The following is a 25,852-nucleotide window of genomic DNA, read 5'->3' as shown; positions in this document are numbered from 1 at the left end:
TTGTATAGCAAAACTCGTTGTTTTATTAGCAGTTAAAAGGGAGGGAAGACAGGGACTGAAAGGAAACATCTGTAAAGAAAAGAACTTTACTATTGAACTGTACATTACAAAGTAATACATGACGAAAGAGTGGGGGTGAAGGGAAGGTAAAAAAATTCAAGGGGGAGGAGGAGGGTAAGAAAAACATTTGAAGAAGAGACTCTGGAGAAGAGTATGGCTATGTCATGCCAGTGCCCAAATTTTAACAATTTACCTGTAAAACCAAAACTAGAAAGAGAAAAACTAAAGCAAATACATAATAGCTGCACTGAAATAAATAAACAAAAAAACAAAACAAAACAAAAAAAAGCAAAAGAAAAACAAAACACACAAAAGAAAACAAAAAGTGGTGAGCAGGAGAGGAACTAGGAAACATAACACTACAGGTCTTCTCACACGGTGTCAGCGATGGGATCTTGAGGGAACTGGCGAGACAGCTGCTGGACCCAGGATCTCGTCTCTCTTTTTCAATCAATTACAAGGCTCCAAGGGACATGCAAGTAAAGTCTTTTCAGGTGTGTCAAAGTCTCTCAGCAGGAAGGCAGCCACGGTTACAGGAGAGGGTGTGTGGGGTTCTCGCTTCCATCACAGATCTTTTGGGATTTCGACTTCCCTTCTGCAGGAGCTTCTGATTTTTATTTTATTGTGCCTCTCCCTCAGAGCCTGTTCCCACCTCTGAAGAGGCATCCAGATAGAACCTCATAGGGGGTGGGGGGAGAGAGAGAGAGAGAGACAGGAAAAAAAACTGAGAGATGGTTAGTGTCATTGCACATTAACACAGAAAGAAAAAAATCTTGCAAAAATAGTACTAAAAAAGTAGAAAGATTTTTGTTTTTACAAAATGCAGGTTCTGTATTCACATATTTACATCCTGATATTATGCACAGAAACCTAAATTACTTATGGTTATAAAAAAAAAAGAAAACAAAAAAAGACAATTGACACACAACTTCAGTTGCCCACTCCCAAGATATCCGAGCAGACAGCACCATTGCCTTGTAGACTCAGCAGCATGCAGCACAGCCATTGGAGCTTCCCCGCGCTTTGGGATTCAGACGATAGGCCTGGTCCCCGCCTGTGACGGGAGCCAGCAGCCCTGGCAGCTTCCACGGTACCCCTTTCGTTCAGGCTTGGCCTCTTCCTGCCCTTCTTCCTGTCACCTGACCTCTCCTTCCTGCCAGCCCTCCCTTCACAGGCCCCCTTTGCTGGCAGAGGCCAGCTCTACACCTCGCAGCCATCAGTCCTAGGGGGCGAGCAAAATCATCTCTCTGCCGAATGGAGCAGAAAGCAAAATGAAAAGCTGCGGGAGGCAGCAGGTGCAAAGACCCTCTTCAGAGAGATAAAAAGGTGACGATTCTCCAATACCGACTGGACAGCGGTGACAATTCTGAGCATCAACTCCATTAAAAAGAAAAAACAAGAAAAAAAAAGAGGTGCTGATCCACCCGCCCTTCACTCCGAGGATTATTCGGTGACCTCATACCCCTCCGTCTGGAGCTCCCATCTCCCTCCCACCATCTTCGGCCTCGGATCTTGGAGGCAGGCAAAGGCGACAGCGAGCGGAGGAGGCTTGGCATTCCTCTGGCTCGCGCACAGCGGCACCTCTGTGTGTTTCAGAGAGCCCCCTTTTTTTTTTTCCTTGCTCTCATTTCTACTTTTTTTTTTTTTTGCTTTGTGCTTAGAAGTTGGGCAAGACCGCCAAGCTCTGCTTGCAGTCGATCCTGCTGGCGTCGTCCGAGTACGTAAGGGACAGAGCAGCCAGGAAACTCTGGCACTCTTCCTCGCTCGCGAAGGCCAGCTCTGACTGAACGTAGGAAACAGGGAGCGCCGGGCGGAAACTAAAGGAATGGGGAGAAGCAGCAGAGAGAGATGTCAGAGCAGGAAGAGGTGACATTTCATTACAACATATGAGCAAACAAACATCAAAACCATGCTACACGCCCACCCAACTAGGGCCAGGACAGCTTCTAGGCTGTACCCATATGCCCTCCCACAGGTGCATTCTGATGTACATACACAAAGCTCCTCTGCGGTTGAGATGTTCTAAATGGACACAGACACCAAGTCTGCAGCCTAATTGAACTATGACCCCCCCCACACCAATGCCCAGAGGGGCTTCTAGGGAGGAGACATTTTTGACCTGCTCATTTTCTTTCCCTGAATCCTGCTACACCAGCCTGGTCCAGACAAGCGAGTTATGTCCCCCCTACAGTTCTCCTTGGTGACACCACTACTCAGGGGTGGTGCAGCATGGGGAAAGCAAAGTTGCTTACCTGTAACAGGTGTTCTCCTGGGACACAAACTGGGCGACATCTGTACGGCGCAGAGTCAGACATGCTCTCTCCCACCTCGTATTTTAAAACTACAACCCCCCCGGGCATGCGCAGTGGTCCCTGCACCAACACCACCAAGCCAGCACACCTCAGTCCAATACTTAGCCAAAACTAGCTTTCCAGGGAGGAGGGCAGGTTTGTGTGGCTGCTTGTCTTGCTGTCCACAGAGAACACTTATTACAGGTAAGCAACTTTGCTTTCTCAGTGGATGGGCAGATAATACAGCCACACAACTGGGAACTCCCAAGCTACAGGTTGTGGGTGTGTATATCATGTGGGTGTTTGGACCTACAATAGTTGTTTGCAGCGGCATGGCGTTTACCAAAGATACTGTTTGAGTTTGATCGTCCTGTGTGCCAGGACAATGTTACCGATGTGCCCACATTCAAGTGGGCATGTAAATGTAACATACTATCCAAACAATTTTCAAATGCCATTTACTCAGGTTAAGTGCTCTTAATGCAGGTAAAAAACATAAGGACAAGTCAATACTATACACATTGCAGCAATGTTCAAAAGCCACTTAATACAGTCATACATGTAAAAAGGGAAATTGGTTCTTACCTGCTAATTTTTGTTTCTGGAACACCACAGATCAGTCCAGACACCTGGGTTATACCTCCCTGCCAGCAGATGGCGACAGAGAAAGTTTTACTGACAATGCTACTTAAGCTAGAGTGCTACCTGCAGTCCCTCATTATGACCTGTACAGAAGCCAAGATGAGAATAACAATAACCGAGACCCTCAAACATCCCCCTCCCAACAAGCAGGAAGAAGGCGGAGCTTCAAGCAAAACCCTGTTCAACACGAATGAAAACACCATCCAATCCAAGAAAGCTACTCTGCACAATTTACATACAGCCATGACGAGTGGGTTTTCCTGACTGGGTGGCATTCCAGGAATGAAAGCAAGTAAGAACCAATTTTCTTTCTTGTTCATACCCCAGATCAGTTCCAGATTCCTGGGACAGACCCAAGCTCCCCTAAATTGGATGGGACCAAGATTGTACTGTGAGTGGGACCCTCTCCCCCAAACCCCATGCAGCCCGGAGCCCGACCACCCAAGCGGTAATGTTTGGTGAAAGTGTGCAAGGACTTCAGAGTAGCCACCCGACTGATCTCTTGCGGCAACAGCTGCTGACACTAGACCTAAGAGGTCATCTGCACCCGAGACGAATGAGTCCTTAGCCCTTCTGTCCCAGGATGACCCCTACAAACGTATGTAGATGCAATCGCAGCTTTGGACGTTTTGCACCCCCTTCTTGGGGCCCATTCCAAAGCATGAAGAGGCGATCCGATCTCCGGTAACTATTTGTCACCTTGCATGTGGTGTCAACGAACTGAAATCTGGAAGAGTATGAAGTTCAACTATCTGGCTAAGATGAAAAGCTGAAACAACCTTCACCGTGTGCAATGATACCCAAGACGCCATAATCCGCAGAAAGACGTCAACAAGCAACACCGTAAATTTTGGAAGTCTTCAGGCCAAACAAATCGCCACAAAAAAAGAGTCACCTTCAGGTTTAAATCCCTTAGCGTCACCTTCCTCACACATCCCTCTCAGACCCAGATTCCCTTGCACAGGAGGTCACAAATGTTTCACCCCTCTTTGTAAACAAACTACATCCAGAGGCCAGGAAAACTCACTTCACCTTTTCGTTAAGACAGTCTAAAGCTGCCTCCTGCACCAGAAGAGAATTAAAGGTTAGCCCTTTAACCAGACCCTTCTACAGAAAAAGACAAGATGTGGGAAACTGAAGCGCAAGCAGGTTGCACACCTCAAACTCTCCACATCCTGACCTGAGGCAAGGATGTGGACAGCCGTCTGGCCTGTAGTTCCTCAGGATAGCATGTACCTCTTGAGCGTTCCCTTTCAAAAGAAAAAAGTCGCGAGGTAAAAGCGATCCACATGATCCAAAAATAATGGACCCCGACGAAGCAGACCCAGAAGGTGAAACAACTATAACGGGCCATTTACCGCCAGGTTTACCAGATCTGCGAACCAAAGACAAGGCCACTCCTGACCCACTAGAATCACTGTTCGAGTGCCTCTCTACACAAGGTAACACCTTGCCCACCAATGGCAAAAGAGGAAACAAAGACTCATCCCCCATGGCCATGGTAGAACCAGCGTGTCAATACCTTCCACTCCGTGTTCTCGTCTGCAACCGAGAAACTGAGGCGTTTTGGCATGGTCTCAAAGCCATCAAATCCATGCAGGGAGTTCCCCTCCTGGTCTGAATGAGGAGCACTGCCTCCAACGACAGTTCCCATTCTCTTGGATCTAGTTTTCACTGACAGAGTCTGCCTGCACATTGTCTACTCTGGCTATGTGAGACGCCATTAGGATTTGCTAGGAGCTCCATCCAGTGCATCAATTCCTGCATTTCTTCAGGAACCCCTTGACATTTTGTCCCTTCCTGCCAGTTGATGTGTCATTGTATTGTCCGACAGAACATGCACCGCACAGCCTTGTATTCATGGCAGAAAGGAACGTGATGCTAAATGCACCGCCCTCGTCTCTGACCGATTAAGACCATAACTCTTCCTCCATGGACCACTGACCCTGCATCACCTGTCCCTGACACAGCTCCCCACCCAGACAGTTTGGCATCAGTGGTCACTACTACCTAGTCCGGGACTTCCAAGTCCGTTCCTCGTCCCAGATTGGCCTAACCAAGCCACCAGGACAGAATGGACCTGGATTCTCCCTTGATCAGGAGAGGAATTTGAAACTTCTCTGATAACAGGTTCCAACGGGAGAGGAGCGCCCTCTGCACGGACCGCGTATGAGTGAAAGCCCAAGGAACCAACTCTAGCGTTGATGCCATGGTCCCCTTCACACACAGATAATCCAAAACCTTGGAAACATGACTGCAAGAGGCAGCGAACCTGCTTCTGCAGCTTCACTAGTCTCTCCTCCATAAGAAACACCTTGCCAATCCATGTGTTGAATCGAGCTCCCAGGTACTACAGCAACTAGGATGGTGTTAAGTGACTCTTTGCTAGGTTCACCACCAATCCCAAAGATCTCAACCTCTCTTGTACCCTTCTCTGTGCTACCTGATGACAGATCTGACAACTCTGCTCAGATGCGGTGTACCAGCATCCTTTCCCTTCTGAGGAAGGACTGGACCCTACCCGAGACCTGCCTCTGAGGTGAAGAGCAGCTTTTGTTCAGTAGAAATCTCCGATTATTCCTGAAGCACGACAGAGTCGGTAAAGATCTCTTCTCCCCCTTCAGTTTGTGCTCCGATTCCCCTACTTGCATCTGCTGGAGTCAGAAGATACTGGACTCCAGCAGAGGGGGTAGTGGTATATATGGGAACACCCCCTCGAAGCTTGTGCTGACTCCATCTGCTGGACTGGGGACATAACCCACTGTCTGGACTGATCCAGGTACGTACAGGGAACCTGCTTTACTGGAGGATGGTGAGAGGAAGACGCCCTCGTGTGCAAGCGCTGGACCCAGCACAAAACATGCTCTCTGCATAAAGCTGCTACATACGGCAGCCCGGATACCCAAAGCAGAGACCTCAAAACTTCAGCGGTGAACCTCCAAGTTTCAATCCTGCACTGTGCTGCAGACCCAGCCACTGGAACAGTTAGCTTCTTGGTCACTGCAGAGAGACATACCCACCTTTGGAAGCGTTAAAAGCACGAGTGCTTCCTCTTGTAACGGGTACAATTTTGCTATCGCCCTTCAGCCCAGTTTCTGGAGTGTCCCATTCTCTGACCATCAACTTCTTCACAGGCTCATGGAACGGAAAGGCCTTTGCTGGACTTCTAAATCCAGCCATGACAGGATTTACTCCTTGTTCGGACTCTGTGGCACTTTATTGCCAAGTTCTGAAAGTACACTGGACTCAATGTCCACTGGCACCTCCTCCAAACCAGACATCTACGGATCGGACTGTAACCGGGGAATCTGCCGCCAGCTCTTCCGAATCCACAGACTCTCCCAAGAGAGACCGTGCGGCTGCCCAGCCAGGCCAAGAAACCTTCGGATCCTCCAAGACCCTTTCGCCTCAGCCACTTTGGCCGTTTTGTAAGCTGCGTGTAACTTTGGGGCCGGTCCTTGGGACGGAGAGCACTTTGCTCCTCTAGCTTTCCTGGCCAGGTATGCCCAAAGCATGAGGAGGACAGAAAAATCTGAAGAGAAAGGGAGGGAGTCCAATCTTTTTCCAGAACCTGCTCCTTGTGCCCCCACAGGATCATGAACGGGTGGAGAGGAATTCCCCGCCTCCCTCAGAGCTTCTCACAGCTGCCAGAGGCCAAGGCGGCAGCTTCCTACACTTCCGAAGCCTTTCTAGCTGCCGACCCCGAGCTAGGGCTCTTGGAACTGCCCTCTCCCCCAGAGACGCACGTGTGACTTGCCGCAAGCCCAACAGCTAACTCTCGATCCTTCCCATGTGCTGCAAACAGTGTGGTGGTCTGCCTTGTCTGCTGTATGGACCCCTGCACCAAGACAGCTGCCTTCAGAGCCCCAATCTCCTGCTCCAGACAGTCTATTTGTTCACTTTTTTCCCCAAACAAACTTTACTTTGAGAGAGAAAATAAATACTTCCCTGCAGGCTGCAGCGAAGGCTGCTGGATCCTCAGACTCCAGGGGAGGAGGAGGAAGGATCTGGACCACCAGATATAACTCCCACGCTGTCAGGGGTCACCCATCTCCTGCCTCAATCAGGGGGAATGGCTCCACCAGGTACCTAACAACCCTCTGGACATATACACATACACACACATTGAAGGAAACACACCTGCAGGTTTTACACCTACCATCTACTGGAGACAGAAAAATAGTGAAGCGACTGCAGGTGACACACTGGGTTACATAGAGAAGAAAAGCTTTACTGACACTGCTATCTCCATCTGCTGATAGGGGAGAAAACCCCAATAATCTGGACTGGTCTGGGGATAAGGAACACTGGCTTTTCCTTGTGCTGCACCACCCTTGTTTTATTTAAAAAAAAAAAATAAAAAACCACAAGTATTGGCAATGTCAAAGAACCTGTGCACTCCGCCATTTGCTGGTAGGGGAACATAACCCACTTGTCTAGATTGGACTGGTGTAGCAGGATGAAACAGAGTGCCAGTTTACTGCAATCCAGCTTCCCATTCTTTGGCAACAAGAACTGCAAAGCTATGTTCGTGTTTTTGCCCTCACTGGGTCGTTACAGTAACAGTCAGATGGCCACCAGCAGGATATGGCCGCACAGCCTGGCAGCAATGCCATGCCTGGAAAGTTCCTATTCCAGTACCCCCTCCGTCTCTCTTCTGCGCTCTGCAGCTGCAGTAATCAAAGCATTCCTCCACCCTTCTCTGGACAGAACATAACCCTCACCATCCCAGGCAGGAGGAGGCTCAGTCCAGATGTGCGACACAGCATCTGGCATGTGTGAAAAATCCATCCCTGTCATTCTTCCTTTCTGAGAAAAGGATGACCGACAGCTGTGAGGGCGCCAGGGGAAAGCCCACAGGATATCTACTCATGTCCAGAGGAGCTGGCAGCTAAAAACACAAGGCACAGGCTGAGCAGAGTAAAGTCAGTACTTGTGCATCTGCAGAGACTGCTTGGCGGTCTCATTCCCTACTTACCTGCAAACATGGAGCCTAAAAAAGCAAGACTGACGCCCCTCAGTGGCAAAAGGGGCCAGAGAGGTCCAGTACCCCGCTGCGTTACCCACAGTGGCTGTGCACGGCATCCCATCGGGAGCCCAGCTCAGTCCCCCGTGCTATGCACGAAAGCTGTGAAAAGAAAGCCAGTTAAGGTTCAGCTAACAGCACCACCTCCACATACGTTTTGATCATGGCCTTGAGGGCAGCTTTCCTCTCCCTCTCGGCAAACTTATCAATGAGGTAGGCAGACATGCGGGGTGCTCCACGGTACAGCTGGAAAAAGCGGTGGTAGTTGGAGAGGGCCCAGGCGTTGCGCAGTGCCAGCGAGTGGGCCACGCAGGGGTCGGCCTTCAGCTCCTTGGTCAGGTATGCCAGTTCAGTGGTGATGTCTGTATGAAGAACAAGAGAGAGTGCCTCACTGTGGTCAGATACTGCATCTCCTTCTGTTTGCCCAATTCCCCTTTGCTACTTACCGCCTGAGTTTTTAGTGAAGATGTAATAGAGGATGCGGTAGGCCGTGAACTCCCCAACGTTGCCTGCAAGATTCTCCGTGTACAGAGACTTAAGCTGCGCCTGGCACTGGTTAAATTCCTCATGGTCACCCTGAAACAGAAAGGGACAAAGAGCACAGCTGAAAGCACAATGTGTCAAGAGGGCGCGGCTGAGCTAGGCAATGGAAGTGTCTTTCCCTAGAGCAGGATTCCCAGCCAGCTGGCTTGTTCAGGATATCCATAAGGATTATGCATGCAATGGAAGCAGTGCATGCAGATTTCTCCCGTGCGCATTCGTCACAGATATCCAAGACAACCCAACTGGCTGGTATACCAGCTGGGAGCTCACCTTCTCCAGAGCTATTCGTGCATGCGTCTCGTATACCTCCACAGTGAACTCTGTGCGAATTCCCTGAACCTGCCAGGGAAGGGGACAAAAGCAGAACATAAATCAGTCTTGCTCCCCACAACAGCTACTTAACCCCCTTAACTCTGCAATGCCCTAGGGGCTGCCCTCACAGCTGACAGACAAATGCAAGCAAGGAAAGTTACCGTTAGGTCCTGCCGAATCGACTTCATTTGCTCACAGGCAAAGGCGTAATCCTGGTGCTCTTTCCAGTGGCCTTTCACCATGGTGAGTGCCTTCTTCAGTACCTGGCAGAGAATACACATGGTTAGCAGCAGCTGGGCCTGGGTCACGCTTGTCACAATCTCACACAAAAGACTCGTTTCCTGGGATTGAGCCCCTCCCCAGTGCACAGCTCCCACTCACCGGCACGGGCCTCACTGTGGATGGGTCAGGCGCACAGGTCAGCCGCAGGTAGTGCTTGGTGATGTCCTGGCAGGTGCCGACGATTTTTAGCTCGTTCCAGTCCAAGCCATCTGAGCCGCTGGCCTGCACGTTGTTGATCTGGAGGATGAGGGGCTCCATGCGCAGCTTCCTGGAGTGTCCATGCTGGAAGCGAGCTGCTCGTTTCTCCTTTTTCAGCTCCCTGTCTGGATCCTCATAGTCCAGCGTTACGTTCTTCCTCCGGTTACGCTTGCCAGGCCCGTGGTCGTGCCTTGAAACAAGAATTTCCAGGTTACACCACCGAAGATGCACATAGCCTACTTCGAAGCTTGCAGTGAGACCAAGTGCTCAGCGTTTCATTTTGGCTGCTCTGCCATACCTGGTGCCCCGCTGCATTCTTCCTCGGCCCATGTGTCCACCTCGACCGCGGCCCTTCTGGGGATTTCTGCGGCCCGCCGTCCTGCTCCCGCTATCCGAAAAGGAGCTGCTCTCAGAATCTGAATGGGAAACACTGCAGGCAAACACAGGATAAATGTTCAAACACACCTCCACACAAGGCTTCATTTAGGAGAGGTGGCGGTTCCATCAGCTGAGCTCTGCTGCACGCCAGAGTCCCCTTTACACAATCAAAGCCTTCTACCTTCCATGCACACTGATAGGCAGCTATGAAAAGGGAAGGAGCTATTACCCAAATACTAGAACACGGAGGAAAAAAAAAAAAGTGACAGGTTCAAGGCTTCAGTGAGAGGCAGAGCTGGGAGTAGAAAAACTCAGCAATTCGGCAGAAAGACCAAAATGGTCCATCTAGTCTGCTCCCGCAAGTTGTTTTTTTTAGGGTAGTAACCACCACTTCTGTTAAGGGTAGTAACAGGGGAAACAGTAAGAAAAAGGTTCAGGATGTTGCAATGCTGTAAACAAGTCACCTTTCACTTTCTCAAGAACAGAGGTGATTAGGACAAAGAGAAAGCAGGATCTAGGTATACTGCAGGTTACTGGGGGGGGGGAGTCACGGTGGTACAAGTAGGTTACAGTTCCCAGAGGCTGTGTGTGGTCTGATGGGGACCTTAGGGCAATGGCCTTGCTAATTTGGCAGCTGTTTAACATTAATTACAAAGCTTGGTGGTAAGACAAGGGCTGAATCAAGCCTGGGGGCTTGTAACCTCATATCTGCCAGGACGCCAATAAAAAAAGACTTGAGTAAAGGGACAGCAAGCTTCTACAGCTGGCAGCTGAGATATCTCCTTATTTGTGGCATGCACAGGAATAACAGAACAGATTAGATCAGGGATTCCCAAACCTGCAAAGAGTAAGTCTCCATTATATGCAAATTTCTCTCATGCATATTCATTGTGGATATCCTGAAAACCCAACTGGCTGTGAGGTCCCCCAAGACAGGTTTGGAAAGCCCTGGATCTTTCTGCCGTTATCCATGTTGTGTGTAATCCCAGAGCTCTGGGAAGGACCCCGGAAAGCCGCCACCACCCTCTCGCTCACCTGCGGCGGTATCGGCGATGGGGGGACCGCGAAGATGACCGGGAGCGGGAGCGGGAGCCAGTGCTGGAAGAGGAGCTGGACTCCTTCATGAAGACGTTTCTGTTGCCAAACTTGGTGGCAAAGCTGTTGTTGCCTTGGCCCCGGAGGGCACCGGTGCCGCTGTTGCCATTGCTGCCGCCCCTCTGAGACTGCGTCACGATGATGTTGCCGCGGTGCGACAAGCTGGCCCCACGCTGGGACTGCAGGGAGGACGCCGCTTCCCACCGCTTCTTCTTGGGGCTTTCCTTCACGCTCTCCTTCCCAACCCTGAGGAGGCAAGGCCACAGGTTTTAAGAGCAGGAAAGGAAAAAAGGTGGCGGCACAAGAGCAACAGCTCACACTGCTTTATCCCGCTGCCACTATGGACTTTACCCCCCCAAGCTTAATAATAATCACAAATACCCTACATTCAAATTGATAACTCCAATATTCAAATGAAGAATCCAATAAAGAATAAAGAATCCAATAAAGGATCTTGGCATCTGGATAGATAATGATCTGAGCCTCAAGAATTGTATAGCTATAAAAACAAGAGAAGGCTTTCATAAACTCCAGATTCTCAAACACCTCAAACCTCTATTGTATCCTAACGACTTCAGAACAATTCTTCAAACCCTCATTTTCTCAAGCCTGGATTATTGTAACGCAATTTTCTTAGGGCTACCCAAATCTACTCTAAAACCGCTACAATTACTGCAAAATGCCGCTGCACGAGTGCTCACTGGCAAAAGGAAGTTTGATCACATCTCTCCAACCCTAAAAAACCTTCATTGGCTACCTATTTCACAAAGAATTAAATACAAGTCCTTAACCATTCTTCATAATGAAATTTACAAAGACAACAATTCCTCTCTGGACAACATGATCGCAAGTCACAAATCACCCCGTGCTTCAAGATCTTCTGACAAACTACTACTAATCATTCCCCCCCGTCATCTGCGAAACTATCTGCTACTAGAGATAGAGCCTTCTCGATAGCTGGACCGATAGTATGGAACTCTATCCCAGGACACCTAAGCTCTATCAGAGATTCCAAAACCTTCAAAAAAGAACTAAAAACATGGTTGTTTAAACAATCATTCACAGATCGATATGATAAATCTTAGTTTTTATCTTGAACCCTACCTCTTTATTTAACAAGTATTTTCTAATTTAAGTTATAATTTGTCTCCTGCTAGCTTGTTCTACTCTGCTTTTTGCCAAGATGTTATGTCTATATTATCTGTAATTGCTTTACAACTTATAACTCGTTCTCTGTATGAAGTTGTTTCACTGTAAACCGGGGTGAAGGCACTCAGCTATACTTCGGTATATAAAAGAATATAAATAAATAAATAAATATCAATACCACAGTGCAAATCCAGCACCGGTGCGCCTCCTCTGCTTGCAAGATATGAAAGGTCAGGACTGAAGTCCGCACCAAAAGGCGTGAATTATAAAGGGGCAAGCAGTGTGGAGAGGGATCCTCTTCCCCTTTAACTGCTTACCCAGGGAGCGGCTCTCGGCTCCAGTCAATGGTGTAGGCAGTGCCGTCCTGTAATCGGGCCTGCAGCACCTCTTTCAGCAGTTTCTCAGTCCTATCCTTATCCTCCTCCGACTCGCAGGCCGTGAAGCACCGCTGGACGTATTCTTTCATGGCTTGGGGCCAGTCCTCTGGCTTCCCCGATGAAGTGCTGTGGGAGAGAGAGCACCGACTGTTTGAATCCCTGCACTGCCCCTGAGTATTTACATGTTATATTCAATCATTCCAAATGAAGACCTCAACGGTTTACATACATAAGAAAATAAGATCAACGCATGAAATAAAACACCACAAGATAAAATCAAACATTGCAGGACTCCTAGAAGTTCTCCTTAACTTTCTTGAAGAGAGAGGTTTTTGGTTCACATTTACATTTCTTTCCATCAGTTAATGTGTGCAATGCTTCAGTCATAGAATTCCATGATCTCACGTCACACATAAGCGAGCACCCCTAATTAGTAAACCTCTTTTCAGATCCGAGAAAACGTTGAAGGGTATAAAAAAAGGTAAAGCAGCCCCAATCCAACCAGAATCCTTGGAATGAATGGAGTTTAAAAATTAAAAGGAAAACTGGCTCTCGCCTGCTCATTTTCATTCCTGGAATACTACAGATCAGTCTAGACTCCGGGGGGGGGTATGCCTCCCTTCCAGCTGATGGAGACAGAAAATTTCATTGGCACATAACCCGGAGTGCCACCTGCAGTCCCTCAGTATTGAATTGTACCCAAACCAACCTAACGAAACACTAACAATGTCCCACAGACGAGCAGGGGAAAAACCCCATTTGAAAGCACACTCTTTGCTTTATAGCTCCAAACCAGGAGAACAAACTTGAAATCATCACCAGCTATATACATCAGCATGACAGAAATACGAGCGGACTCTCCCCTGTACCTGGGCGAGACTCTAGACTGATCCGGGGTATTCCAGGAATGAAGATTAGCAGGTAAGAACCAATTTTCCTTTCCTGTTCATACCTAGACCAGTCCAGACTCCTGGGGTGTTCCCAAGCTGCCCTAAAGGAAAATTAGTTTCTTACCTGCTAATTTTCATTCCTGTAGTACCACGGATCAGTCCAGACTCCTGGGTTTGCCCCCCCTCCCCCTCTGGCAGATGGAGACAGAGCAGCTACCATAACAATGCTCTGCCTATAAATAGAATGGCGCCACCTACAGTCCGGCAGTATTAATGTCAAAGCAGACTATCTCATCAAAACCTCTTGAACTATGTACAATAACCCTTTAACAAGTAAAAGAAATAATTGGTCCACTTAACCCTCCTGGGAACCGAACCTGCAGAACCACTTGGGGATAGTCAATCGCAATTTCTTCAGACCTAAAAATTAATTACATAATAACCGAGCAGACTCTCCCTTACTCCCATGCCTCTGATGGGTGGGACTCTGGACTGATCCGTGGTACTACAGGAATGAAAGTTATCAGGTAAGAAACGAATTTTCCTTTCCCTGTATGTACCCGGATCAGTCCAGACTCCTGGAATGTACCAGAGCTACCTTACCTGGGATGGGATCCGGAGAGGCCCGCTCGAAGCACACCTTCAGGAACCTGGTGCTTGGACATCCAGTCCGTAATGCCTCGCAAACATATGCAAGGATTTCCACGTAGCCGCCCTGCAAATCTCCTGTGGAGAAACCATCTGGCATTCCACCCAAGATGCCGCATGCGAACGAGTAGAGCGAGCCCTTAGATCAACAGGAAGAGATCTACCACGAAGCAGATGAGCCAAGCTAATAGCCTCCTTTAGCCAGCGAGCTATGGTAGTCTTGGAGGCCATATGACATGCTTGGAGCCACCCCACAGCACAAAAAGATGGTCCGCCACCCGAAACTCATTCGTAACCTCCAGATAACGGAGCAATGCTGTGCGAACGTCCAGCTTCCACAAATCCCTGGACAAGGGATCCAAACGATCTAACTCCCCAAAAGCTGGCAGCTCCACCGATTGGTTGACATGAAAAGAAGAAACCACTTTCGGGAGAAAGGAAGGCACGGTCCGTAATGTAACCAACTCCAAAATCCGCAAAAAAGGTTCTCTACAGGAAAGAGCCTGGAGTTCTGACACTCTACGAGCCGATGTGATTGCCACCAGAAAGATTACCTTCAAGTTGCCCTCTTCAAAGGCTCAAAGGGTGCCCAGCATAGAGCCGTGAGAACTAAATTTAGACTCCAAGATGGACAAGGATGCCTCAGCGGAGGACGCAAGCGCTTTGCTCCCCTTAAGAAACGAGCCACATTTGGATGTGCTGCTAATGCTACACCTTGCACAGAGCCACGCAAACAACCAAGAGCCGCAACCTGCACACGAAGGGAACTGCACAAGCCCTTGGACAGACCAGCCTGAAGAAAACACCGAATATCAGACACCAAGGCCTGGGTAGGAGAAACATCTCGGTCTAAACACCAAGCCTCAAAAATCCTCCATACTCTAATATATGCAAGGTTGGTGGACATCTTACGCGATCACAGGAGCATAGCCACTACAGCTGGAGAATAGCCTTTGCCCCGTAACAGTCACCTTTCAAAAGGCGTAGACTTCCTCCAAACAGACGGGCCCTTGATGTAGCAGATCTGGACTGTCTGGAAACCGCAGCAGACCCATCACCACTAGATTGAGGAGGTCTGCAAACCATGGGGGCTACGAGGATACCCTCCGCCGGATGGAGCTCTATTAGCCTGAGTACTTTGCCAATCAACGGCCAAGGTGGAAAGACATACAGTAGAACTTCGGTGGGCCAGGGCAGGACTAGAGCATCCACGTCCTCTGCGACAAGCGCAGAAATGCAGAGCCTTGGTATTCCGAAACGTCACCAAGAGATCCATGCTGGGCGTACCCTCGTAAAATAGAGCCAAACAGCCTCCAATCAGAGGAAGAGGCGTGGACCCGCCTTGCTTCATTGGGAGGACTTGGCTCCACCAGAGCCCTAAAAGAGGCTGTCTCTGCCTGACTTTATGCCACCTCAAAAAAAGGACTGGTTCCAGAACTGCTGCTCCTGGCACTTTGCCTCTGAGCTCCCACTGAAGCCCTACTTGGCTGAAACAGACTGTTCGATCGAAACCGGGGCCACCCAGAGAAGGAACTTTCCTCTGGAAGCCTATGCCCTTTAGTCTCCGAGACGCTTCACGAGCTCCTCCAAGTCTTCCCCGAACAGGAGCTTCCCTTGAAAGGTAATGCCCCTAAACAAGATCTAGACCAAACATCTGCTGACCAGTTCCTCAGTCAAAAGGAGCCTCCTAGCTAATACTGCAGACATCATTCTGGAAGACGTTCTAACAAGGTCATATAGAGCATCTGCACATAAGCTGCTGCCACTTCCAAATATTCTGCCTGCTTAGCCTTGGATGGAAATAGCATGATCTAATTGCTGAACCCAGTGCAAATTGGCCCTCTGCATGCCGCCATCAAACCGAGGACTTGAAGATAACTCCACACCGTTGGGCATATTGTGTTCATCAACCGACACACTTGGGACATCAACTTCCGTATCCACATGGACGGAAGGAAGACCTTGCCCTGCTTGGTGTCGAACCGGACTCCCAGATATTCCAAGGACTGGGTGGGTTTGAGACTGCTTTTGTCCAGGTTTATGACCCAACCGAGTCCTGAAACAAGGAGGTCACCCTGTTGGTCACCCAGCAACACTCTTCCATGGACTTTGCCCGGATCAATCAGTCGTCCATGTATGGTTACACCAGGATTCCCTCTTTTCTCAACGCTGCCGCTAAAACCACCATAATCTTGGAAAATATTCTGGGGGCAGTGGACAGGCCAAATGGCAGTGCCCAGAACTTATAATGGCGACCCAGTACCACTAAGTGTAGGAAATGACGTTCTTGCCGGATTGGAGTATGTAGGTAGGCCACGGATAGGTCCAGGGACTCTCCTGATTGTATGGCCATTATCATGGAGCGTAGGGTTTCCATGCGGAAATGATTCACTTATAGATGTCTGTTGATGCTCTTAAGATCCAGGATGTGGTGAAAGGAACCTTTCTTCTTGGGTATGAGGGAATAGATGGAATAATGCCCCGTATTTTCATGGAGCACAGGTACTAGGATTATAGCCCTCATCCTGAGGAGCCTTAACAGGGTAGTCCTCCACTGCCTGCTTCTTGTGCTGGAAGTGGCAAAGAGATGATATGAACATGTCGAGGAGTACTGCAAAATTCCAGTGCATATACTTCTCGTATGACCTCCAGTACCCATTTGTCAGAAGTGATCTCAACCCACCGTTGGTAGAAGAGGGACAGTCGACCCCTTATCTCCTCATTCCTACGGTGGGTCGGCAAAACATCATTGTGGCGTTCGGGATGAACCTGAACCAGAGGCTGACCCTCTCTTAGGCTGTTGACTCTGAAAGGTCGAATTTCTGTAGGGGTGAAAGCATTGGGAGCTCCTGGATTGACCCCTCATGGGCGAGGGGCGCTATAACTGCTTTTTCTTATCTTCTGGTAGCCAGGGTACTGGAGATTCGCTCCAGTTTTACTGACCAGCTTTTCCAATTCGCTTCCAAAGAGGAGTGATCCTTTAAAGAGCATTTTTGTGAAATTTGCCTTGAAGGTTGTTTCTGCTGACCTATTCCGCAGCGTAGCTGTCTGACTGCCACCACTCCTCTGGCCAAGGTATGGACTGGATCCGAGCCCACGTCAGCTAACAAGGTAGCAGCGGGTTCCATAACCGCTCTAGAATTTGCTGGCAAGTCAAACTCCTGAGAGAGGAGTAGGTACAAACGAGCTACCAGGGCACAAAAAGCAGCAATCTGTAAGGTCATTGATATTGCGTCAAAGGCCTGTTTAAGGATGGACTCCATCCGCCTATCGTGCGCATCCTTTAAAGTCTGCTCCTCCCGCCACCGGGATAGTTGTTTGCTTAGAGACGGCACAGACCAGCACATCCACTTTAGGGAAACGCAAATAAGAACATAAGAAATTGCCATGCTGGGTCAGACCAAGGGTCCATCAAGCCCTGCATCCTGTTTCCAACAGAGGCCAAACCAGGTTCTCTTTCTGCCAGATCCAGTGGGTATAGAGCTTCTAAAGCTCGTCCACAGTTAAAACTTGCTTCTAGGGCATCCATTTCCAGGTTAACTCCTAGATGGCTTCCAGTACTGGAAAGCAGCAAGAGGCTTTTCTGTAGGGAAATCAGAACGGGATTCTTCTTTGGTTCCATCAGAGTCCACCCCAGGAACTCCCAGCATCTTCAGAGTCTGGGAAACCAGGGCCGGCAATTCATCTCAATGGAAAAACTATAACATGGTTCGATACGTTTCTAAACCAGGGGGGATTTCCCCATCTTCCAAGGATTATGGATCCTCTTTTTCATCCGTGCTGTCCGGGTCAGTGCCAGGGATACCCTTGGTGAGGCGAGGCATGCCTCGAAGTCTGCCGATAAGACTGGGAGAGGGAGGGCTTACCGGCTCAGGTTCTGTCTGGACAGGGGCAAGTGAGGTAGCAGACTGCGCATGTACGAAGGTTTGAAGGAACGCCACCCAAGAGAAGGCAGCTGGGTCCATGGCTAGCCCAGGAGGTACTGGGGTAGGTGCCACTAAAATTTCCCTCTACCATGGATAACCCAGTCCCGGTTATTCAGATCCAGGATACTTCTGGTTAAGGCTATGGCTGACCCATCCTCTGAATAGGAGGAGACGGGCTTAGCGAAGTCCGGGAGGCCAACTCTCCGTGGGCTTCCTCAAAGTGCTGACATAAGCAAGAATCCAGGTCACACAGTGATCCCCATAGGGAAAGCATGTCTGCATCTGCTGGAGACTGAGAAATACTGAAGGGCGGAGGTCACTGCAGGGGTGTATCTAGGGTGATGTCAGCTTTGAAACCTGTCTCCATCTGCTGGCAGGGAAGCATAAACCCATTGGTCCTGAGTCCATCTGGCTACATGCTAGGAAATGGGAAGATTATCTTTAAATCCCATGAGGGTACATATTTCTTAAGCAATCTGGATAGATATTCAGGTGAATTATCAACTTTTTTAATATACATATACACACTCCAGACAGCAGGTTTCACCCATCTACTATCTGCTGGAGACAGAAATACTGAGAGACTTTCAGGTGGGCACACTAGAATATACACAGTGTTAGAGACAGAAAAAAAAACCCAGGAGTCTGGACTGATCTGGGTATGAGCATGAAAGTGATTTTAGGTATTCTCAGCTTTTGCAACCCTTGTTCTTTTAACTTCACTCATTTGAAAATCAAAATTAAATTTATGCTGGGGGCAGACTAACAGACTGACATTCTACCAACGAGTTACTCTGATAAAATGTCTCGATGAAGGCTGGGTGTTTGGCAATGCAGGCTTTGGCAGTTTTCTCCCTTAAACATACACAATTGTGGGGCTTTAACAAGATTACTATTCTCAGAACATTTGCTGGACAAGAAGGGTGACTGTTCCCAACCTGTGATCATGGTGCCTCTCAGGATTCTGCTGCTGCCCCAGGCTGGAACTGTGGTGCTCTGAGAACCTGAATGCCTGGCCCGTTGTCACAAAGGGGCGCTTCTGAATATTAAACTTCAGCCCCCCTGCTCCAGGAGCCTCTGTTAACACAAGAGACAATATGAGTTGGAAAGCACCCTAACACTCATGCAATCTGCCCAGAATTTAAGCTGGTTACAAATAAAATAAAATGTGTGATCATTAGCTTAGATGTTAAAGTTGGCCCAATTCAAATTTTGCAAGAACTATGTCAACTTTGCCCTCCCTCGACCCACTCTGAGAACAATTAAGGGGCTGTTTCTAGGGCTCACGTTTCATACGGTTCCAAAGTTGTTGTCCTTTCTTTGGCTTGGCTGGTTCATTGTAGGAGTGATGACCGTAGCTGGATAGGTCAGACGCATGTTGTTGCAAGTGATGAGTGCCTAGCGACCCTGTCTGCTGATCTGGAGGGGCCAGAGTGTGGCTACTGTGCTGCTGAGGGGCCTGAGACTGGCTAGAAGACAGCTGGGCCTGAGCGCTGGAGTAAGACATGCCTTCATCCATCACAGGGACTTGAGGCTGCACAAAAACAGAAAAATAAAAACAAAACACACACAAACCTCTCCAGTTAGGAAGCAAGACTTGGTGACAAAGCACAAACCAAACCTTGCAGGGTCACACCCTGGCATACTGTCATGCCGGCAAAGCCTCATCTATACCAAGTCATCCGAGAGGTCTCATACAAGCCACCATATACAGTTCTGGTAATAACAAGTAAGATTCATTCACAAAACATGATGATGCCTACTTAAAGGTGGGAAGAGATACTACTACTGTACATAAAATAGCAGAAGCTTTCACACATCATTCTATCAGAGCTGCCAGTCCTTTTTTACCTGGTTTAGGTTTCCCTGGTGTTGCCCGGGTGCCACAGCCTGCTGGGGTGTTGCTGCTGGGTATGAACCTGCCATAGCATACTGACCAGCCTGGGTATACCCTCCATATACATTCTGGAAAGTAAGGACCACAGATGAGCATTGGGCTTATTCTAACTCAACCAGGCCCTGGAAATGGGGTGCAAAGAGGGAATCCTTACATACAGATCAATTTAATCATTAATTCTGATTTGTTCTGCGACTGTTAGGGGAGTCACTAAGGAGAAAAAGGAATACACCATGCTCTTAACATTTCAGAAACGATTGTATCTGTCACCAGGAAGAGTGGAAACCATGCTCTAAGCAGCTCGGTAACTGCCTCATCTGCAGAGAAGATAGCAAGAAATCATCCATCACTCACCACAGGGTAATAATAGTTGTAGGGGTAGGAGTAGCTGTACTGCTGCTGATACCACTGGTAATACTGCTGCTGTTGCAGGGCTGCAGGATCTCCTGGTGCAGAATACTAAGAGAAAGCAAAAGCCATGAGAAAGAAGCACATGAATACACAAACTAGTACAGAACAGGATACACAAAACAAGCCAGCCAAAATACATGTGGGGTCTTCAGAAATGAACTCAAATTATTCACCTTGATGACAAGTGACTCATCTGCAGTAATTTTTATATTTAACATATTCCTATACCACCTTCCAGGTCACCAGAATCAATCTAATGGAGTACAACATATATAAAAAAAACTCTATACAAAACATCTAATTAACCCAAACTAGAGTCACAAATTTAAGACCAATACATAAAAAGGAAAAACCCATCATCATACATCCATCACCAAGTATATTTCAATTAAGCAAAAGGTAGTCATCTATTTCCTAAGAACAGCCTGGTCTAAATTTTACCAAAAGACAGTCAGACTGATTTCCTGCCAAAAGATCCACCAGCAACTTATGCAGGTGGAAACTAAAACTGGACTGCTCAAATATAAAGTACACAGCATGAGAAAACCAACCCTGAGCACTGAATAATTTGAGATAATGCTTCTACCCCATCTCTCTCATATTACCTGGGTCGTAGCTGATCCATCACTTGCTCCCTTATTGCTCCCAGAAGTAGCATTTGCTTTACTGATACTAGCCAATGCCTGGCGGGCTTTCTCCCATTCTGGATTCTCATGCATTGGAGCCTCCATTCCACTGTTCATTGAGTTACTGCTGTCTGCATTAGAGGCTAACACCCTAGCCAAAAACAGGAAGAAAGAAAAGGCACAGAGTAAAAACCTTCCTTTTGGAGACACTCCCCTGTGCTGCTGTAGCTTCATCACACAGAAGAATGTTCGGGTCAAGGAATCCCAAAAACCAGGAGTCCAAGCCTACAGCTAAAAGTTGCTCCCTGAGGCATAACTGTCAAGAGCACTGGGGAAACCCTCCCTTTGGGTTTTATTTGCTGAGTTACTTCCAGATTCCACATAAGCATATAAACATTAAAAAAAACAAAACAAAACAAAAAACCCTGAAAATCAAAGGTTTCTCTTATTAAAAGTATATCAAGCATGCTTGTATTACAGCAAATAAGTATAACATTTATACCACTAAAAATAATGACCATTCTAACAAGCTTTAAAATTGTTAAGAAAGCAGTCTAATATTATGAAGACAATACCTGCCAGGGAAGGGTTAACCCGATTTAAAATGACGCACTAGTTAAGAAAAAACAACACTTGGAACAGCCAAAGACAGGCGGCTTGCGCAGGCCAGCTACCCTTTAACCCCAACCAGAAGAGCAAACAACTAACAGGCCTATACAGTAAAGCACGGCCGCGGTTACCCTGTTTCTAACCCGCTTTGTACCCACAATTTGGCCGTGTAAGTCTAACCCGCAATTCACTATCCGTTTTTACCAATCCTTACCACTTCTTTAAATCGACGCATATCCCTTTCTGCCCGCAGCATGTATATGATATGTAAACGATCGGATTAGCTATTCCCTCCCATACAGTAACGTGCGGCCCGATTATCGCCTTTTTAACCAACTGTTTTGCCGCGTCTTTAACCTGCTAATTTACCTCCTACCCTAACGTTAGAGGGATGTGACAGCAATAGGCAGGCTCCGGTCAAATAAGTGGGTGGGTTGGAGCAAGCGAGTAACATGGTGTGGCCTGGCTCTCCTACGCTGGGGCATCGGGGATTGCCAGTCCTCTCTCCCCCCCTCCCAAAGCAAGGTGCAGGGTGAAAATCGACTCGACATGTTATTAAAGCAAATAGAAATTGTAGCAGAAGTAAACTTACTGCATGCTTCCAGCAGCCCCAGTCCTCTCTCCCCTCCTCCCGAGGCACCCACCGCCCTGAGCGCCCAAATTGGACGTGTGTTCATGCACCTTCGCCGGCGGGGCTGCTGGAAGCCGCTTTCGCTGCCGGCTGCCCCAGGGAGGCAGGGGAGCGAGGACTGGGTCTGCTGGAAGCATGCAGTAAGTTTACTTTTGTTACAATTTTTATTTGCTTTAATAACATGTCGAGTCGATTTTCGCCCTTCCCCTTGCTTCGGGAGGGGGGGCAGAGAGGACTGGCAATCCCCGATGCCCGGGCGTAGGAGAACCATCCACTTCCTGGTACCTGTCATTTCAAATGTCAGGTACCAGCGCACCCAGGATACTGTATAGGTGCTGTATAGTAAAATGGATTGCGCTTCATGGACGCGGCTTGCATTTGTGTCTAATTTAAATACTGTATCGCGCGGTATGTGATCCGAACTGTGCACGCGGCAAACGAGCTGGCGCCCGGCACTGCCGCACTTTTTCTTACGCGCCCTTACTGTATCGGCCTAAAGGAGATCCAGGATGATACCGCGGCACTGAATTTCTCTGCTAAAGCAGCAGCTATATCGTCAAGTCCCCACGATCCTAGGCAGGTCCCATTTCCCTTATTTTCGTCTCCCGCATCATACTATGACGCCTAAGTTACCTTATGATCATGGAAATTCAGGGCTAGCCCAGAACTCAGAGATCAAACCCAGTAACACGATCTGAATGAACATCCTCTGCCTTCGCCTGTTCACTGTGTCTGGAGTTGAAAGGAACGCCAGCAAGACAGTCAAAAAATGCACCGAGTAACCCAATACAGAGTTTCCGGCGTTGCGCCTGCACCCGAGTCCCCCATCACTCGCACCCTGGGCCCAGCCCGGGGCGAAAAGAAAAAGCCGGAGCTGCTTCTTAGATAACAGAGACCGCGAGCCTGGCTTATTATGACGCGCGTACACGCGAGCGCCACGCCCATCTTATTATGACTCAGGTACGTCGCGCCCGCGCGCATCCGGATCCCCGCAGCTATACCCTCCTCCGTCCCCCACAACAGACCTCGCTTTTGCCTCGGAATGACGCAGCCACGTCGCGTCCCCTCGAGCGCGCACACTGATCTCATCGTCCTCCAGCGCGCGCAAGCCGGGGGGGGGAGGAGGAGCGAAGCAGGGCGCATATAAGGTTCTAATTATATTTAGAAAGAAAAACAGTTCGCGAGGGGAAGCTACGCTTGCTGTGGACGTCGCCCTTTCATACTACGAACCGCGAAATTTTGTCTACCTTCCTGCGCTCTTCTTTCTCCTCTTCCTTCGTCTCTTCTCGATGTTAACACCGCCCTCTTCCACCCGCTGCTGAACAGACGCTACAGCCCTCCCCTGCAACGTCTTCCGGTCGCGAGCCCACTCCATCCTGTTTCGCGTCAGCCAATCAGCGTCGCGCTCTCCTGCTCCAGCCCTTAGACGAGCGGGCTTCCTCTAAGCCAATCCGTGCACCAGAAAGGCGCGTGAAGACCCGCCTTATTTTGTGACATCACGAGCCCGCCCCCCGATTCCGTCCCTCTTGGCTAATTGGCATCGTGCTATTCCGTCAGAACTATCCAATAAGAATGTGGATCAAGAAGTGACTGACAGCTGCTTGGCGCCCAATGGCCATGTACGACGGAAGTAGGCGCGGAAGCTTCTTCCGGTATGTTCTCTTAAAGTGACTCACGCGGCTAGCTTGCGGCCTAGTGATCAGCGCTTACGAAACAGACCCTGGCCTTTGATGGTGGGAGTTATTCCCTAACGCCATTATTTGATAGGTGGAAAACGGCTCCTCAGCACCTTTCTCCTCCACTCCCCATTTCCATTTTATGCACTTTTTGTTCAGTTTAACGCTATTGAGTGATTCAAGGACAATCACCAATTCACTCTGTTTTGTCACTTTATTTGTGGGATCTATAAACTATGAAACAGTACATGTAAACTTGTTTGTACGCCGACTGGTGTTCCTTAGGGAGTAGGAGATTTAAAAATAATTATAGAAACGTACAAATGACAGCAGAAAAGAACCACGGTCCATCCAGTCTGCCCAGCAAGCTTTAGTAGTTTCTTCCAAGCCATACGTGTCCTCCCCCCCTTTATCAGTTTCCCAAACCGTCAAAGTCAGGGCCCTCGTTGCTTGCTGTTTGAGTTCAATTCCCCGTTACCTCCTGTCTATGAAGCAGGGAGCAATGTTGGAGTTGCATCAAGAGTTTCAGGCTTATTGGTTAAGGGTAGTAACAGCTGCATCAGCAAGTTACACCCATGCTTATTTGTTTTGAATCAAACAGTTACCAACAAGGGCCCTGAACTTGGTGGTCAGTGAAACAGAATAGGTATGGGAAAATAAGTGTGGATGAGCCGATTGCTATTTTTCTGCCGTCATTTCTGTGTTTTCCCAGACTGCAAAATTCAGTGTCCTTGGTTGCTTTTTGAATCTAATTCCTCTTTTCTCCCTGATGTTGAAGCAGAGAGCAATGATGGAGTTGTATCAGCAGTATGAAGGCTTATTGGTTATGGGTAGTAACTGCCAAACTAGCAAGTTACCTCCATGCACTTTTTCTTCATTTTCCTTCTCTAGCCTTTAGGGATCCACAGTGTTCATCCCATGCCCCTTTGAAATCTTTCACTGTTTTTGTCTTCACCACCTCCAGAGGAAGGGCATTCACGACCCTTTCCATGAAGAAATATTTCCTGACGTTGGTTCTGAGTCGTCCTCCCTGGAGTTTCATTTTGTGACGCCTAGTTCTACTGATTTCTTTCCAATGGAAAATGTTGTTGATTGTGCATCATTAAAACCTTTCAGGTATCTGAAGGTCTGTATCATATAGCCCCTGCACGTCCTCTCCTCTGGGGTATACATATTTAGCTTGTTCAACCTCTCCTCATAAGTCATTTGATGGAGACCACCCACCATTTTGGTCGCCCCTCTCTAGACCGCCTCCATTCTGTCTCTCTCGCTTTTGAGATACAGTCTCCAGAACTGAACACAGTACGTCAGGTGAGGACTCACCAAGGACCTATACAAGGACATTATCACCTTTTTCTTACTGGTTATTCCTCTCTCAATGCAGCCCAGCATTCTGGCTTTAGCTATTGCCTTGTCACATTGCTTCCCTGTCTTCAGATCACTAGACACCCCAAGGTCCCTCCCTTGCTCCATGCATAACAGCCCTTCACCCCCCATCACATGCAGCTCTTTTGGATTACCGCACTCCAGCTGCATGACTCTGCACTTCTTGGCATTGAATCCCAGCTGCCATATCTTCGACCACTGTTCAAGCTTCCTTAAATCTCGTCTCATTCTCTCTACTCCTTCAGGCGTGTCTACTCTGTTGCAGATCTTAGTATCATCCGCAAATAGACAAACTTTACCTTCTATCCCTTCGCAGTGTTGCTCACAAAGATATTGAACAGAACCGGTCCTCCACTGATCCTTGTGGCACTCTGCAAAGAGGACCACCATTCCAGTAGCTGGTGCGGCAGGTGTTAAGGATTTGCAGGACAGGAAGCTCGAGGTGCATCTTAAGATTTTCGAGGTGCCTGCTCTGGGCATCCGCGCAGCTGGGTGCAGCAGCTTTATGCTCCGGGCTAGTTTGAGATGGGTGCAGTAGTTGCAGAGTGCCAGAGAGATGTCGCCCCAAGAGTCCAAACAGGCGGAGTGATTGGAGGCTGCGGTGGCTTATGGAGTGGATGCTCTGTATGACCTCATTCGCACTTCTTCCAGAACCATGATGTCCGTAGTTTCAGTTAGGAGGCTGCTTTGGTTAAGAAACTGGTCAGTGGACGTTTCATCAAAGCTTAGCTGGGAACATTGCCTTTTAAGGGCAAACCTCTGTTCGGGGAAGACTTGGAGCCATTGATAAAGCATCTGG

General features: G+C 48.5%; 1 protein-coding gene across 2 annotated transcripts; it reads right to left on the bottom strand.

Moving 5' to 3' along the window:
- Positions 1-3: 3 nt before the first annotated feature.
- On the bottom strand, positions 4-23,371 carry LENG8 (leukocyte receptor cluster member 8). Of its 2 annotated transcripts, none has more exons than XM_029585231.1 (15): positions 23,239-23,371; positions 20,731-20,902; positions 20,069-20,173; positions 19,669-19,782; positions 19,105-19,351; positions 18,756-18,894; positions 12,294-12,479; positions 10,768-11,073; positions 9,653-9,784; positions 9,256-9,544; positions 9,036-9,137; positions 8,833-8,901; positions 8,466-8,595; positions 8,174-8,381; positions 4-1,877 (listed from the first exon to the last, which is right to left on the bottom strand). In XM_029585231.1, the coding sequence occupies exons 1-15, from the start codon at positions 23,364-23,366 to the stop codon at positions 1,718-1,720; spliced, it is 2,487 nt and encodes an 828-aa protein (XP_029441091.1). In that variant the 5' UTR covers positions 23,367-23,371; the 3' UTR covers positions 4-1,717. The 2 variants fall into 2 exon arrangements, with proteins under 2 accessions (XP_029441091.1, XP_029441092.1); XM_029585232.1 differs by lacking the exon at positions 23,239-23,371 and adding an exon at positions 22,625-22,908.
- Positions 23,372-25,852: the final 2,481 nt, after the last annotated feature.

Source organism: Rhinatrema bivittatum, chromosome 19 (genome assembly GCF_901001135.1).
Source record: "Rhinatrema bivittatum chromosome 19, aRhiBiv1.1, whole genome shotgun sequence".
In the NCBI taxonomy this organism is placed as follows: Eukaryota; Metazoa; Chordata; class Amphibia; order Gymnophiona; family Rhinatrematidae; genus Rhinatrema; species Rhinatrema bivittatum.
This window is presented reverse-complemented; position numbering and strand designations above follow the sequence as displayed.